The sequence below is a fragment of the Lepidochelys olivacea genome (genome assembly GCF_965140295.1).
Source record: "Lepidochelys olivacea isolate rLepOli2 genome assembly, chromosome: 7".
NCBI lineage: Eukaryota > Metazoa > Chordata > Testudines > Cheloniidae > Lepidochelys > Lepidochelys olivacea.
In genome coordinates, this window is record NC_140417.1 from 54,476,124 (window position 1) to 54,493,573 (window position 17,450).

Sequence of the window (17,450 nt, forward strand, 5' to 3'; positions counted from 1 at the left end):
CTGGGTCAGACCAATGGTTCATCCAGCCCAGTATCCTGTCTTCTGACAGTGGCCAATGCCAGGTACCCCAGAGGGAATGAACAGAACAGGTAATCATCAAGTGACCCATCCCCTGTCGCCCATTCCCAACTTTTGGCAAACAGAGGCTAGGGATACCATCCCTGCCCACCCTGGCTAACCGCCACTGATGGACCTATCCTCCATGAACTTATCTAGTTCTTCTTTGAACCCTGTTATAGTGTTGGCCTTCACAAAAATCCTCTGGCAAAGAGTTGCACAGGTTGACTGTGCCTTGTGTGAAGAAATACTTCCTTTTGTTTGTTTTAAACCTGCTACCTATTAAGTTCATTGGGTGACCTCCTACTTCCTGTGTTATGTGAAGGAGTAAATAACACTTTCTTAGTCAGTTTTTCCACACCAGTCATGATTTTATAAACCTCTATCATATCCCCCTTAGTCATCTCTTTTCCAAGATGAAAATCCCTGTTTTATTAATCTCTTCTCATACGGAAGCTGTTCCAGACACCTAATAATTTTTGTTGTCCTTTTCTGAACATTTGCCAATTCCAATATATCTTTTTTGAGATGGGGCGACCACATCTGCATACAGCATTCAAGATGTGGGCGTACCATGGGTTTATATAGAGGCAGTATGATATTTTCTGTCTTATCATCTATCCCTTTCCTAATGATTCCCAAAATTGTTAGCTTTTTTGACTGTTGCTATACATTGAGTGGATGTTTTCAGAGAACTGTCCACAATGACTCCCAAGATCTCTTTCTTGAGTGGTAACAGCTAATTTAGACCCCATCATTTTATATGTATAGTTGGGATTATGTTTTCCAATGTGCATTACTTTGCATTTATCGATATTGAATCTGATCTGCCACTTTGTTGCCCAGTTTTGAGAAATCCTTTTGTAGCTCTTCGTAGTCTGCCTGAGACTTAACTATCTTGAGTAGTTTTGTATCATCTGCAAATTTTGCCACCTCACCGTGTACCCCTTTCTCCAGATCATTTATGAGTATGTTGAACAGTTCCGGTCTCAGTATAGACCCCTGAGGGACAACACTATTTACCTCTCTCCATTCTGAAAACTGACCATTTATTCCTTGGTCTAGATGAAGTTGTGATCTGACCTTCCCACCTTGTATCTCCCTAGCCCAAAGATAATATCCAGAGTGTGTCATACAGCAGAAATGAAACAGCAAAAGTCCTAGTCCGTTGGTGACACCATGAGGTACTGAACAAAAACTCAAGGAATTACGGTTCCAGGTAATTTCAGTATCCACATCAACAGCAAGTCTTGATGACTTCAGTGTCAAGGTCAAAAAGGGCTCAGCTCAGGAAGGGATCTAGGACAATGTTAGATTACTTCTACATCAGCAAGCGGGGGACACCACACAACGAGACCAAATACAGGGTGATGTCGTGTCTACAAAAAGAATAACCAGACCTCTCTACCATCCCGAGCTCATTCTTGGCTCATGTGAAGCTTAGTGACCAGGTGGATGAAGGCCAGCAGCATTTTCCAGCCAGCTTTGGGAATCAAGTGCTTAAGCATGTTGTTAGATCACATAAGCACAGTAGGGAAGCTTATTTAAACTCACCACACCAGTCAGGCCAACTTGCAATCCCTTCTCAGGAGAGGCCAGGGACAGAGCTCGTGACAGACCAACTCTTGTTTCACCTGAGATGAAGGTCATGAGTAAGCTCACAATGCAGCTGCCTAGCAATATTAGCAGTGATACGCACATACTGACGAATCCTTACTTGAGGGCCTGGGTGTAGTTGAAGAGTGGTGTCACCCCCAGAAACTTCTGGATGTTCTCCATGATGGAAGCAGGGCTGTGCCGGAGCTCCTGGCCATCCACAATCAGAATCTGAAACAATAGAGAGTCCACAAAGCTTTCAGTGTGAGCTAAGTCAGCCTCTGGCACCAAACCAGGGAGCAGCCCCTCTGGACCAGGACATTCCCCCAGGAGCACTGTCCATGCCCTAATACCTGCGGTTTACAACCCTCAAAGAGCCTGAGGGGAAAAGCTAGTGCTGTTCCTCTTTTGGGTGCTGGCCCTTTGTTACTGGAGACAGAAGAGTCCTAATGTGACCAATATTTACAACATAAAAGCAGCTCAAAACTGAGTGTCACTTTTTTCACTTGACAGTTGCCACACAACGGCCTGTAACTGAGCACCTAGCCTCAGCACTAGCCATCAATTACATGTATCCTTTTTGACAGCCGATGCTTCCTTTTTACATAACAATCTGCTCTGGCTCATTTCCTTCCCTCGGAGGATGACAGACATTAACCATCAGTCTCTTCGTACTAGCTGGACTATCCATTAAAGAGGAAATCGTTCAAAAGAAATGACCTGGGGTGAGTTCTGGGGAGCTGGGCCCTAGACCACTCCAGATCCAGTAGTGAAACAGAAGCACTTGGCCACAGAAGGAGATGGCTTTTGGCAATTTTGATGGTAGGTCAGGCACTGTGGGGAGGCGACGTATCTCTTTGCAGACACTGAAGTTGACCTCAGAGTGGGCGAGCTGCTTTTCCTCTCCTGCTCTGGGGCAGGTATCTTCTAGTGGCAGGAGGTGGTGATGGAAGGGCCCCTGCGTCTCACCTATCACCTAGTCACTCTGTGATAAACCTGCATGGACACAAACCACTGCAAAGAACTGTGGGGTATTTGCAAAGAGTTCGAGAATCCTTCTCCATGCAATTAGTTCATTGTCCAGGGCAGACCAAAAGCTCTGCTCCTTGTGTGTCCAGAATCCCAGGCCAAAGAAATAACTACAGGAAGCTGTGCTCCAGTTCTGTACAACCATTACACCATTAGCAGTTTTGGGGTGGGGGTGGGGGATTCCTCTTTGGAGAAACCTAGTTTTTAAGACCAGTTCTTTCTTAAAGAGGCCATTAAAATGCCCCCAGTCACTCTGGCCGTGAGACTGGAAGGTGCAGGGCTTCTGCAGCTGCACCATTTCAGCCAGGAAAGGGGGGCAATCTTATGCAAATCTCTGTTGCCAGTTATGGTAGGTAGCTTTTGTAAATCAAAGTGGAGAGATCCCATTGCTTATATAGGGAGAGAAAGTCTAGGCTTCCAGCTCAGACAGCAGGTCACAGGTCCACAGGACAGTTCTAGTAATAATGAGGATTCAGTGAATAAATGATATATCGCTTTCCATCCATCACTGCCACAGCACACTCCCGAATCACTTCGTGCTGTGATCCTGTTTACTGGGTAACTGCAGCTCAGCAGATTTGTGACTTGGGCAGTGGCTCCACGCTGTCAGGCCTATGCTCCCTCCACTCAGAGCCCAGTTGTCTGACCTCAGCTCTGCAGATCTGTGCTTGTAACTAAGCCCTTTGCTTCTCTCCAGGATGGGCCATGCGCTTTGTGGGTCCTGGAGAAGTAGTGTTTCCTGGGTCAGTCTTCCAAAGGTGACATGTCCATATCCTTTTGCATAACCAGCTCCTACAGGGTATGACTTCATTGCAGAGTTTACTTGGGTGTTGTCCCTAGCCCCACTCCTGTCCCCACACAAATGCTCTGAGCTGAATGGTGCTTTAAACCCACGCTAGCTGGTTTCTCTGGGAGCATGGGCTAGTGGGCTGCTGCTGCATTCAGACTGGTAACCCTCCCACTTTGCAGAGAGGACACAGACTAAATCACTTCAGTGCCAGTAAGCCTCCAGCACCTTCCCTCTATTCCCCAGAAGAACAGACAAGTTCTCCTTCAATTGACTAGAAAAGGATGATAGAGCAGCTCAGCTTACTGCAGCGCTGAGAACCATGGGAGATGCCCCGTGAAGTAAGTGACACACACAAGGGACAGCAGCACCAGTGAGGATGCAGTAGCTTGAGTAGGGCTTTGCAGTGTGGCTGCTCACCCCCAGGCCAGGCTAACCTAAGTGCTGATCACCCAAGTTAACTCTCCAGTAGGGATATCCACAGTCTTATTCTAAAGTGTCCTAGTCCCTGCCCGGTGTGGTAGCCAATGCTTGACACTCATTCTGTAGAGAATGCAAAGTCAGCCAGAGAGGAGAGCTCAGGTGATTTTGTACAGAGCAGGAGGGCTCCCTAGTTCCATGTTTTCACAGTGCTCCAGCGTAGTTGTGATTAGTTCAGCTGAAGAGTTTTCTTGCTGTATTATGTCCTGACATCATTTTAAGTGCCGTCTTCTGCTAAGAGGGTATTGTCCTCTCTGCACTCTCATCTGTTCTAACAGCTTGAATATGAAGGCAGGGAGATGTGAGCCCAGGGATGTGCCAGCACACTTTATGCAGGACAAACTCCTTCCACCATCTCCCTGGCTCTGACCACCAGATGAAAGTGCTAGCTTGTCTCCTGCGCTGAGGATGCTGCTGTTGCTGCCTTTCCAGTTGCTGCATTTGAATTAACTGGCGGGGGGTTGCAAACCGTTGGCTTAAGCCAGAATTCTCCAGATGTGGAGGGAACAGCCCAGGGCCAGGGCTCTCGCTGGACAATATACTGCCTTAGAGGAGATGCAATGTCTGTTACTCCTATTCACTGCAATTGCACCACAACTCGTCTGCTCTGGTCAGGCACTGGCTCTGCTACGACAGCAACAAGGCCATGAACACAGAGCCCGGCTTTGTTTTACCTTTGCCTGTTAAAGTTCTACAGCCGTACTATGTTTTCTGAGAAGCAGAACCACTGCCCGGTCTTAGAGCTATTGCTGCTGCAGGGAATAAGTGCCTCAAAACGCATGATGGGATTTGTTGGTTCATGCACCACCTGAGACTAACTCTGGCAACAGAAGTCGAGTTCTAGGCAATCTTGCTTTACATCTGTCAGAAAAGAGAAGTTGCTAAAATGCTTTCTGACTCCGAGCACACAAGGCAGTTTGTAAATGTCTTGTCACAACGAAGGCAGATTCAGAGACAGAAACGAGCTGTAGTTTGTGTTGACCAACCTAGAAATCTATAAACAGAAGGCAGGCAGCACTCCAGAATTCGGCAGTCTGGGGACTCCAGACTCCTGCAGTAAAACCCACACTCAGCAGCGCTACAGGCTTCATGAGCTGGAGAAGAAACAAGTGAACGTGACAAGCAACAGAGCTCCAAAGCCTCTGGTGAAAGCCAGGGTATCACAGCAGTAGCAGAACACCCACTGGGCACCGTGACTGCCCCAGGGGGACACACTGCCGAGACAAAAGGGAGAGACGCTAAGGTTGCAGTAAGCTAGTGCTTCCTGGGCCTCCTAACGCTGCTGTGCAGGCTGGGAGCTCAGCCACCTACTATACACAGGCACTAGGAAACCTGTAGACACTCGACCCTGACTGGATAGACACGATCAGTAACAAATCAGCCTGATTCTCTATCAGGTAACATGGAGGGAAGGAAGCAGCAGTTTATATTCCCCTCCCCAAAAAAGAGTCGTAAGTTACAGTGAAGAGAGAATGAGACAGACGGGGAGTTTCCTGTCTCTACAGTCACCAAGCTGAACTCTGAAAAGCCAGCTCGTTCCCTGTCCACCGTGCTTCACTCGGGACTGGGGCTTTCTGACTCTCTTCCCCAGAGTTACTGATATCTGAGCAGCACTGATCCAGAATAATCTTCTGCCAATTACTAGAGACACGGCCAAGCACAGCAGAGCTCTGTACCTGCCCAGAGGGGTAATATGTCAGCCATCGTTCCAGGTGAGTCGAATACATTCCAGGGAGCAGGCATCGGCTCTGCAGGTTGCGCAGCTCCAGGTGGGCCTGGGATTTCGCAGTAATCACCTGGTAGAAGGTGTAATTGAGAGCCACAGGGTCGCTGTGAGCACGCTGGTGCTGGGAAACAAACACATGGTTAGGTCGTCAGAACACAGAACTCTGCCCTTCCCTAGCCAATGTGCACGCAGCCCCCTGCTCTCTGCTGCCCTGGGGCAGCACAAACACACCCCAGTTCTCCGGTGAACAAATCCACACGCTCCCATCAGTACTAACCTACCCCGGCCTCCCAGGAGAAATCCATTCACCCAGGAGCTGCTTTCCACACTGGAGCAGATCTCCAGCCCTCCCCAGGGCCCCCCGGGAAGGGGTGATACCTGGTACCAGGAGTAGGCTCGGATGGCCGGGTTGATCAGAATGGAGATGATTTTGGCTCGTGGAAGCAGGGCTGCGCCACGCTTCGGTACCACCTCTGTGTCAAAGTAATTGGCACTTTTTTCAAACATGAAGTCTGTGCTGGCGTTGGAGGGGATGGGGAAGAATTCCATGTACCTGCCAAGCAGAGCAAACCAGGACAACTTGATGGCACATGTGTGGGGAGCACAACCCAGCAGAAAAGTGGCACAGGGCAAACCAGCCTGCTGGCACCTCAGAACTGTATAGGGCATGCAGAGGAGCTTGGGGTGGCCAAGCCCATAGAATCATAGAATATCAGGGTTGGAAGGGACCCCAGAAGGTCATCTAGTCCAACCCCCTGCTCGAAGCAGGACCAATTCCCAGTTAAATCATCCCAGCCAGGGCTTTGTCAAGCCTGACCTTAAAAACCTCTAAGGAAGGAGATTCTACCACCTCCCTAGGTAACGCATTCCAGTGTTTCACCACCCTCTTAGTGAAAAAGTTTTTCCTAATATCCAATCTAAACCTCCCCCACTGCAACTTGAGAGTCAATGAGGGGATGACACAGAACGGGGATAGTAGGGAACAGGGATAGAGTCTGATGTGGAGTAGGAAGGGGTGCGATAAGGGGCGAAGACATTGCCCTGTGAGCAGGGCACAGCACTCTCGGGTGGTGCCTGGAACTAGCTGGGGATGTAGACAGGCCTCAGAATTATTCCCCCGGGTCTCAGCTTTCAGTAAAAACAAGTGAGCCTCTAGCTATTGTGTGAAGAACAAAAGACAGCCCAGTGGGTAGCATGCTAGCCGGGACTTGAAGATCTGCGTTCAAGTCCCTGCTCTGCCACTGACTTGCTGCATGACCTTGGTCAAGTCATTTAGTCTCTCTGTGCCTCAGTTTCCCCCCTCTGTAGAACAGGGACATGAGCCCTGCCCTGCCTCACAGGAGTGCTGTGAGGATAAACACACTATAGATTGTGAGGTGCTCAGATACTAGGGAGATGGGGCACCAACAAGAACCTTAGGGCTTGTCTTCACAGTAAAGTTATCTTGAGTTATATCTGTATAATTCCGAATGGATACTTTCATTCTGGATAAGGAGTGCTCACATAGGGGTCTACACTGGTATAACTAGAGCAGTATAAAAATCCCCCATATAGACAAGCAGACAGACCAACCAAACCAAGTGTAGGAGACAAAGACATCTGCTTGGGTCCGTAGAGAACTTAACTCTGAGGTGAGAACCACCCTGTCCATCTCAATGGGCACTAATTCAGGCCTTGTCTACACTAGCTATACTGGTATAGCTATACCGGCAAACCCTCCTAGTGGAAATGCAGCTTATGCTGGCAAAGGAGTACCTTTGCTGGTCCTGGGTGGTCCAACCTTTTCACTGTTGTGTGGGGCTCTTCCACGGACCACCTACATAAATACGTGCTCTACAAAATGACGTTCTCCAAGCAGCGTGACCTTGCGTGTACAGTGCAATCAAGGCCATGTCATAGGGAGGATGCTATTTTGTCGAGTAGATCTGTTGCAGGCTGGACACATTCGGGCTTGGAGAGAATCGGCCTGTGGGACACATCCGGCCCACGGGCCACGAGTTGGGCCACTCACCGCTTCACCAAACAAACGTAGCTATGCACTGGCAAATGGACTTATACTGGCAACCCCTTTTTAGTATTGGGGTTTTGCCACATTTGTTACCAATTTAGCTATGCCAGAAAAACCTTTGCTTTGAAAAATCTCAGATCTAAGTGAGAATATTTTAAACATGAACACATCAGAGCATGTGACAAGGAGAGCAAGTATTGTATGGCGATTTCCCCAGGCTGCTCTTGGGCAGACATTCACAGCACATGCAGGGCTGCAGGAGCATGCATGGCTTTCAAAGTTTAGGAAACGCTGGGCTAAGGGCTTATAGCAGGGGTGTAGCTGGGGCGTAGCAAGTGGAGAAACAGATCAAGACAGTGAGCACCCAGAGGTGCAACGTACCGGACAGAAATGGAGGGCTTGCTAAAACGCTTGAGGTGGATGGAGCCCAGGGACACTCAGGAGGGCGCAACATGACGACCAATCCCTATAGGGGAGCACAAGAGCTAGGATGCTTACCAGTCAATTCCTTTATGATAGTTGGGCCCATTGAAGAACTGGATCTCTTCGAAGGAGGCTGGACTCGGGAAGTTACTAGTGACCGCTGGGTGCATGGTCAGGAAGAAGTGCACAGCTGTTGTGCCTACAACGAGCAACAACGATTAGTGGAGCTTCGGTCACCCAGGGAACTGAAAGAGGCGGGGGGCGGAGGAGAGGCTTGTGTCTCCTGACAACTCTGCTGAGCACAGCGAGAGCTTCCAGCATGTCTATGGTCAGCCAAGCCAGGTGTCCTTACTACGCAGCGACAGTGCGGCACGGGCACAGAGCACAAGAGCTGCCAGGGGCATAGGCACACCAGCAGAGATCCCCAATGACTCCTGTGAGGGGGATGGCAGCTGGGCTGGGAAGAGGTTCACCGATAGGGCTGAGGGTCCCATTCTACACAAATGGCTGGCACCTGTCAATTGCTGGAAGCGGTTCCTCAGCTCAATACCTCTGTTAGGGGGCTTATTCCTTCACCCACTTACTTCCCTGGTCCTTCTCGCATGAACAGAGAGCAACAATACCCGAAGTCCAAAGGTGCAAACAATTCGATGTTTATTGGGGTGAACTTCCAGCAAGCATGATTCCAGTTTCCTTCCTTAGTATCCTCCTTCCCAGCTCTGACACCACAGAGCCTTACACCTGTGTCCCTGTTCCCATTCCTACCCTTAGCCAAACATGATTCCAACTTCCTTACTCCCATTCCCTGTTCCCATTTCCCCCTTTAGCAAAACATGATTCCAATTTTCTTATCCCCATTCCCTGTTCCCATCTCACACACCCACATGCCCACCCACACCCAGTCACTTCCTCATTGACTACAGATTATATAGTAAAACTTGAGTTCTGCTTAGCTATACCTTAACCAATCATTCTCCTGAAATTTAACTAACCAATCCTAACATACTGTAACATGATTATGTAACCAATTCTATCCCACCACCTCAATTAGTTTACACCCAGCAAAATTAATTATACAGCAGACAGGAACAATCACAGAACCAGACAGAGATTATACAGACAAACAACAGCAAAGTGGGAACTATAATGACAAAACAATACAGAAGTGAGGATTTCACATCCCAGCTATTGATAAGTGAGTTCTTGCCAGACAGGATGCTATCAAACTAAGTTTCCTTTTACATTTTCTAGGCACTTCCCTTTCTCTGGAGGTGATAGGGATACAATCCTGTCCTGATAGTGCCTAACAGCCCAATAGCACCTTATTTCAATGTGACTAGTTTGGAATGCGAGGATGTGACCGTTCGCTTCCCAGCTTATGGCTGCCTCTGCTGCTTAGCCAAAGGCCTGAGCCTAAGCACAGGGCCACAAACTGTCACAGTAAGAGAAGGCCCTTACACTGGCAGACAGTGGTTTTGATTCTTTCTTTTATACCTCTATCACTAGCCAAGTGATAAGAATACACCTAAATTCTTAGAGTATAGGCCTTTACAGACAGGCCTGAATATCTATATCCTAACAACCTCTCTAGCCAAATCACTGCCACAGCAATCCCAGATGAGTTACCGACCCATGTACAGATCTAGTCCCAGACCCCTGTGCAGTGTGTCAGCGTGAGAGCCATTAGGGCACAGGCCTGTTGCTGGGAAGGCACGAGAGGGGCACATCGGCTCGTGTGGGTAAACCAAGAGCCTGCACTACTTCTCGCCGTGACTCAGCAGGTCAGGCTCTTCCCTGCGAGTTCGGGTTATGCCTCAGCAGGGCAGTAGGAGCAGTGTGCTGACGGAGGTGCTGCGCTTTGGGTGGGACAAACCAGAGACCCTAATCACGTGTGATCGCTGGCTACTGCCGTACAGATCCACGAACGGTCCATCTGCACCGGAGGCAGCAGAGTCAGGAGTTTATCTTTAAATGGGCTGAACAATTACCAGTTTTCTGGGGTCCAACGACAAGGAACTTGGGGAGCCGGTCACATGTTTTCTCTTTGGACCAGATATCCTTGTGCCTCTTATCATCACAGGGATTCTGCACAACAGAGAGAACAGGATTTAATATTAGCAAGGGAGCTGATGACGGCTCCTGCGGATAGAGTGTAACCCACAAGGAACAATTCACAACTACATCCCCATTCTGCTGAGTACTGGCAGGCTGCACTGCACAGACCAAGGCGCAGGAACAGCTTCCAAAGCACTCAAATGATTTAGGAGCCTAAGTCCCTTTTGAAAGTGTGACCCGCAATTCCTGTCCAAAGAAACCAAGATGTGGGCCCATCATCATTGCTGGGCTGAGCAGCAATCCCTGCCCTGCTGCTGTTACAGCACAGCCACTCTGGCAGACAGACAGTTCTACCCCCTTCAGTTCATTTCATCTGCTCATTAACATGCAGAGAGCTGCTGTGCTGGGATGAAATGGAATAAGCATGTTTTGATTTAACCAACATGAATTCTATAGCATGAAATTATGTCCGGAGGCGTCACAGTAACATGCCTGCAAACTCTGCCAGCCCCACAGACGTTCCTCCCCCCACGGTTATATCCTCAACTAGCCAAGTACCTGGGACCCCCTCCAGGCCAATGAGAGCTCTCTGTCCCCACAGCTCGCACCAGGAGTGTGGCCCATCACTCCCTTCCTCCAACGTCACGTCTTTGGGATCTGGGGAGCGAGGCAACAAGGACCAAAACCCACGGCCATGCGACTCACCCCTCTGGGCACTGGAGTGGTAGGAGTGGCAACCCTTCCCTCTCCATGTACCTTCCAAAGAGAGAGCAGCCTCCTGCAAGAGGCCACGGGGAGGAGTCCTGAATGGCCAAGGGATATCAGAACAGCCTGCTCACCTGCCACAGTGGGTTCTTCTCCTGGGGAAAGATTTCAAAGTACTTTTTTGCCAGCTGGACAGGAGGCAGAGTCTGCAGGCGAAGGTTAGTCCAGCATTGCACAAACTTGACCAAGCTCTCAAAAGTGTACAGCCCCAGCCGGTCGTTCCCATAATTAGACAGGTGCGTCATGAAGATGCTGATCTGCAAACAGGGAACACAAGAAGCATTTACAAGTCAGGTAACAGCCCTGCGTCACCCCAGCCTGCTCTCTGCCACCCTACTGCATCCCACCACCAGACTTAGAAGCTGCTGACTTCCGAGGCCTGCTCTGGCTGTCTGAGCTGGTGAATGTGCATCCCTCCTAGGCTATGGGGCAAAGGTAAGAGACTATATTATGCCCCCGGGGTTACTGCTCTGCAATCCACACCTCTGCTCCAGGCAATGGGTGCCCCGGGGAGAGGGAAGTGGGTGATTCTCCAAATAGCCCCAATTGGGCTAGTCCGTGAAAATCCCAAGGGCAGACCACGTGTGAATCAGAATGGGTTCTCCGCCAGAGCCCCAGCGCAGTTACTATCGCTGCAGACAGTTGGAACAGGGAGCCCGCTCAGCCCTTACAAAACACTGACTGGTGGAGACAGGACCTACCCTGGATCCTAGCTCTGCCGGTAAGCGCGCTGTGCATTCCCAGAGACAGCAACTCACCTCTCCTAGGAGCCCCAGACCCAGACATGCACAAAGCAAACACATTCCCACCCTGAACAAGCCACGGCTCCACATTCCAGGTGACCACAGGATAGTTTTGGAAGCCGGGCTGAGGCCAAAGTAGTGATTTGTCCACAGTGACCCTTTTCAAGCAGTCAACAGCTTGGAAAGCCCCTGTCCAGGAGGGAATTGGAAGCAGAATCTCCTGTGTGCTCAGAACTGGAATTCAGTTCCTCCTCCTCTTCCCATTGCTAGAGGGGGTCACAAGCCGTGAGAGCAGGGCACTCGCTGCACTGGCTGCGGCATGTGCCAGCTTGAACAGGGGACACGGAGACCTCGGAAGGGGAGTGCTGGGGCTGGCTTTGACTGCCAGGCAATGCCCTGGCAGAAGCAATCCAGGGCAGACTGGATGATCTCACAGGAGTCTCCCAGATCCCGAATCTGTGGGAAGCCAGCTTTGACTCACCAGCAGCGTGAGGAACAATCTTGGCTTCACTCTTTAAAACACTAAAAATACACCAAGACCTGAGCCTTGGGGTGTGGCCATCCCTGCCTGTCCTCTCGCCAGGGAACAGACATCATAGAATCCCAGACTATCAGGGTTGGAAGAGACCTCAGGAGGTCATCTAGTCCAACCCCCTGCTCAAAGCAGGACCATCACCAACTAAATCAACATCCTCCATCAAAAGGTCCTCCGAGGGGGTGTGGGCATCCCCCTGCGGAACTTCTTGCCAACTGTTGGGCATGGGACCCTCCCGAAGCTCAGGAACATGTGCATATCCTCCCTAAACCCCCAGGAGGGCACCTTCTGCCCACCAGGTTATGGGGCTCTGCAGACGCACTCAGGCCTGCAGCGAGCACGAGGTCTTGCATTCACCCTGCCTTGCTGAACAACCTACTCTCATAATTGCATTCGTTTGTCCACGGCTTTGACGGCTCGGTCCCTGTGACACTCCAGTGCACAACTGGGCACAGAAACGCTGCAAGGCCAAAAGGTCAGCAGCACAGCAGGGGGCACCTCACTGAGAACACTGGGAAGGAAGCAGGTGGTTTAGCACCGCAGGGTACAAGAGGGGCCTGGGCAATCATGTGGGCACCCACTGGTGGAAAGCTGGAGGCAAATCACTGTGAGGATGGGGGAGCAGGTCCACCTGGCAAGGTGAGAGGATCGGGCTCAGGAGTAGCTGTCCATGCATCAGGAGAAAGCATCCATTTCCTCCAACTGCTTGGGGAGCCACCTGATAGACAGGGATCATTGCACAACAACCCCTTTCTCACCACTGACACAGCCCTCCTGCATTGGGGGAGGAGAGGATTCAGTCCCAACACCGGCTTGCTCGGGACGCTGCCAGGGTGACAAACGTGGCATACAACGGGGGCAGTCAAATCTCCAGGCCTGCCATGACCAGTTCTGGTAACATCATTGCCCATAAATGGTCCCAAGCAAGAGGAATCGCAACCAGCCAAGCCAACCAGGACTTGCAGGGCCACTGCCCTCCTCTTCTTACTGAGTCTGGCTGTCTCGTAACAGTATAACATGCATACCCCAACAGATCAGCCCTGGTGGTCTGCCCTGCCCTGGCTGGTCCTGCCAACACAGCCCTGAGCGAGCCTGCTGATGTAATCTATGACCAAACCCTGCCCCTCAACTGACCCATGACTAGCTTGGCAGTAAGGCCCCATCTGCAGCATGGCATGATCTCCCCTGCTCAGCACTGACAAGGAGCTGTAGACAGAGAAGCCTGGAGTTCAGAGAACAGATGATGAGGGAAACTTTAGGAATATAAAGCAACAGCTGTGGGTATAGCAATGGCCTGTATGGCATGTAGTGTGAACAAAAGGGCCTGTGAGAAGTGCTCAGAAACATCCCCCTCTGCTGCTAGGAAATACAGCCAGGGCATGTGGCAGCCTGTAGGCGTCTATTCTCATGCCTGAGATCAAGGCTTGCTCACTAGTCAGAAAATCAAACATCATCTGTTGACACTGCAGAGTTAACCATACACCCAGGACTCCTGCACGTGGGCCACACTCCAGTGGGCTGGAAGCACCACAAAGGAGTGCAAAGAGGCTGTGCCCCAGTCTGCTACGGATCACTGATAGTGATGTGGGGCTGGTGGCTTTCTCCAAACACTGGGATGTCTCTATCAGTGGGGTCGCACTTTGCTAGCTCTGGGCTCCCTCTGCAAACAGGAGCAGTGAAGATGTGTTGACAGCACAGCCCTCCGCTGCTTGCAGGGATGAAGGGAAGAAATGAGGGAGAAATACCCAGCAGAAGGAAAGGTGCAAATACAGGAAAAGACTGAAGGAGCTCAGAGGAGGCTAGAAAGTCACAGTGGGGAGCCAAAGCCAAGGTGCATGGTGCTCTGGGGACAGTTTTATCTGCTAGAGGACACCACAGCCCTTGAGAGATGCCAAGGCAGTGCCTGAAGTGGGCAGCCAAGGCCTGGCTGTACTGCAGTGGGGCTCTTGGAGGGGTGGGGTGGAGTTCAGTTCACCTTACACCACACTGAAAGCACCAGATATTATGACAGACACAAGTCACAGCCTCTGGGCAGGCAGTGAGCCACAGAACTGAGCTTGTCCAGAGTGTTGCCGATGATACAGTTCCACTTAAAATTTGTCTTTTAATAAGTCATACATATGCTGAAATGGCTCCTCACCCAACTCTCATATTCCATATAAACAGACCGAATACTACATATCTGTGGGGAAAGTGAGTAGTTAAGCATGTTGATGTATATACAAAGGGGGGTGTTGGCGAGGACAGGGAGAGATCGAAGGGGCCCTGGGCTGGGGGCGGTGTCATGTGGAGGGTCACATGAGAGGGTCACATGCTCCCCCTTGTGTCCCTCCCATAAGTGCAATACCAGCAAGAAATGATTTCTACTTGCACCACTGACTGGACACCACAGCCCGGGAGTCTGTTTGCAGGTGACTGAAGAAGGGGAACAGCCAGCGTGGGTTGGTGATTTGCACATTAGGACACAGTCATCTGGTCACCACTTTTTACATAACAAAACTGCCCTCTTGAATAGAGAGGGGGAGCCCGGTGGATTGTGATCTCTGGATTTCAGCAAGGCCTTTGGCCCAGTGGCCAAATTCAGACACTGGAACAGACAGAAAAGAGTAGGGAAGATGAGCTGAAATGATCCAAGGGACCAGAGAATGATGAACTTGTGAGAGAAGATGAGAGTAATAATGGTGGTTCCCCTTAAGTTGTGAGGCTCGTTATAGGGGTGGAAAACAGTAACTCTGACTGGGTAATAATAACCACACCAAGACAGGACATTTCTAGGGGACAGGAGGAGTAAACTGGTTTAAGTTTAACAAAGGAAATTAGGGAAGATCTTTGGACCCGAGACCTATGAGAAAGGGGAATATCTTGTTTCGACATACTCACTAGGTATCTGTAAGGAAAGAGAAGGTTTGGAAAGTTTAGCAAGGGGTGACAGGCAGAGGGATGGACTACGAAATGCAAGGCCCCTTCCAACTGCCTCCCTCTCAATTTTCTGAACCTGACCGTCTGAGCCCACTGTCTCCCCGTTTATTTCTCTGGATTTAAAAGGATAGAGGTGGGAAAGCCCCCAGCCAGCATCCACAGCAGAAAGCTGGGAAGAGACTGGAAGGTGCAAAGGCAGTGCATTACTCCGGAGTTTGCTGGAGCCAGGCAGTGATTGAGGGGGCAGGAAAGAGCTGTGTCAGACCTGGATCTCCTGAAAATGCCTCAGGCAGGACAGCTGCATCACAGGAAAAACATATAACAAACTGTTTCACGTGTATCCAAGTTTCAAGGAAATGGATTGGGGGTGGGGAGGGGGAAGGGGACACACCCTAGCAATGAAACCCCAGGAGGATTTGTCACAGCGCCTGGAGACAAGCCAACTGCAGCCAGATGCACAAGCAATAAAGGGAGCCAAGGACTTTTGGCTCAGCAATTCGTTGCGGGAAGACTGCAGCACGGGTAAGAGGAGCTCCAGCGTCTGACTAGGCTCAGCATGCCAGCCCCTTCTTCCAATCCTGTGCTTGGGGAGGTTTGCTCTGGCTGACCCTAAACTCTGATACGAACTGACAGAGGACAACAGGGTTTGCCAAGAATTCCCTTAAGTAGCAAGGGCTGCTTTAGCCTTTACTGTCCAGATAAGCAGCTGCCCGCCCTTCCCCCAGCTCTCGCTCTCCCACCCTAATAGCTAACCATTCTAGGCAAACCTTGTGTAGTCTGCGGAAGAGAAGAAACATCTGATCTGATCTGATAGCTGATTTCAACTACCTGAAAGGGGGTTCCAAAGAGGATGGATCTAGACTGTTCTCAGTGGTAGCTGATGACAGATCAAGGAGAAATGGTCTCAAGTTGCAGTGGGGGAGGTTTAGGTTGGATATTAGGGAAAACTTTTTCACTAGGAGGATGGTGAAACACTGGAATGCGTTACCTAGGGAAGTGGTGGAATCTCCTTCCTTAGATATTTTTAAGGTCAGGCTTGACAAAGCCCTGGCTGGGATGATGTAGTTGGGGATTGGTCCTGCTTTGAGCAGGGGGTTGGACTAGATGACCTCCTGAGGTCCCTTCCAACCCTGATATTCTATGATTCTATGAGGGCTTCCACCCTCGCACTCTCCATGGACACTGAGAATGGGCCCGGCAAGCTTACTGGGTTCAGAAGCACTGTCAGGAAGAGTTCACCGCCCCGAATGCTTTTGTCCAACTCCTTGGAGCCCCCAGGATACTCGTTGTAGAAGATGGTGTGAGTAAAAAGCCCACACGTCTGTCGAGGCAGCACCTAGTGAAGCCAGAGAGAGGGAACGTTACAGAGGAGGCTGAGTGCATGGGTGTGTTGAGGCAGCATCCTACAGAATGACATGGAGAGGACGCCACGAGCAAGGGACCCCAAGCGTCACAGGTTTACAGGATTCAGACTTTCCCCTCATTCACATGCTCATCCTGCTCTGAGTAACGGCACAGGGGGTTAGTGGGATCTCAGCTTCATGCTAGCGTGCATAGTTCTTTACCACATTCCCACAGGGGCTGACCCATACATCTAACACACAGGTCAGGACAGGTGCTGCAGACATGCCTCCTCAGAAAGAGCCCTGGAGTCTGAAAAGGAGAAGTCTGCTCGTGCAGAAATGGTGTTTTCATGGGCCTGGATGCATAGCTTTGTAGACGTGTACTTGCTTGCGTTTGGGAGTTTTTATTCTAAAACCTCACGTACCGTAGCCTCTGCACTGCACTGACTCCAATCACAGATGCACACCAACCGGCTCTTTCTCAGCTTTGACGGATGGTTTTGGGAAGGTTCAGCACTCGAGGTACCAGGTGGAGCTTCTCAACACTGGTCACCTAGAAGGCCCCCCCCCATCAGCTGACTGCCACCATAGCTCCTCCCAGAAATAACCCAACAGGCTCCACTCTCCCAGCTGGTAACACTCACCATGATGCCGTTATGGATAAACCCTCGCCGGTACCGGGCAGGCCGCAGGTGGGGATACTCCTCAGTGCTGGTCACCTGGATGCCCCAGATGGATTTCCAGGCCTCATAGAGCTGTGTGTGGATGGGATAAACTCCAGAATGATGGGGGGCCACAGCATAGCCCAAGTCTGTGGGGATCCCATGTTCCTGGAAGCAGAACACAGCTTTCACTCAGTATTTAACTCCCCATTGTCTTTAATGAGAACCACAACAGCACGAGCAGACTCTCTGGGGACGCTGTGTGAAATGGGAAGCTCTGAGTACTGCCAGAATCTATCGACACATGTAACAAAGGTGTTTA

At 50.5% G+C, this 17,450-nt stretch overlaps 1 protein-coding gene across 9 annotated transcripts in view; it reads right to left on the reverse strand.

Annotated features, from left to right (window-relative positions):
* NDST2 (N-deacetylase and N-sulfotransferase 2) overlaps window positions 1-17,450 on the reverse strand; it is a 231,903-nt gene that overhangs the window by 3,529 nt on the left and 210,924 nt on the right. For all 9 annotated transcript variants that reach the window (XM_084633086.1, XM_084633087.1, XM_084633088.1 and 6 more), the window contains 8 exons: window positions 17,111-17,296; window positions 16,331-16,459; window positions 11,001-11,183; window positions 10,095-10,191; window positions 8,182-8,305; window positions 6,054-6,228; window positions 5,626-5,796; window positions 1,775-1,884 (listed from right to left, as the gene is read on the reverse strand). In XM_084633086.1, the coding sequence (XP_084489212.1) occupies window positions 1,775-1,884; window positions 5,626-5,796; window positions 6,054-6,228; window positions 8,182-8,305; window positions 10,095-10,191; window positions 11,001-11,183; window positions 16,331-16,459; window positions 17,111-17,296 (1,175 nt within the window). The remainder of the gene's footprint in view (window positions 1-1,774; window positions 1,885-5,625; window positions 5,797-6,053; window positions 6,229-8,181; window positions 8,306-10,094; window positions 10,192-11,000; window positions 11,184-16,330; window positions 16,460-17,110; window positions 17,297-17,450) is intronic.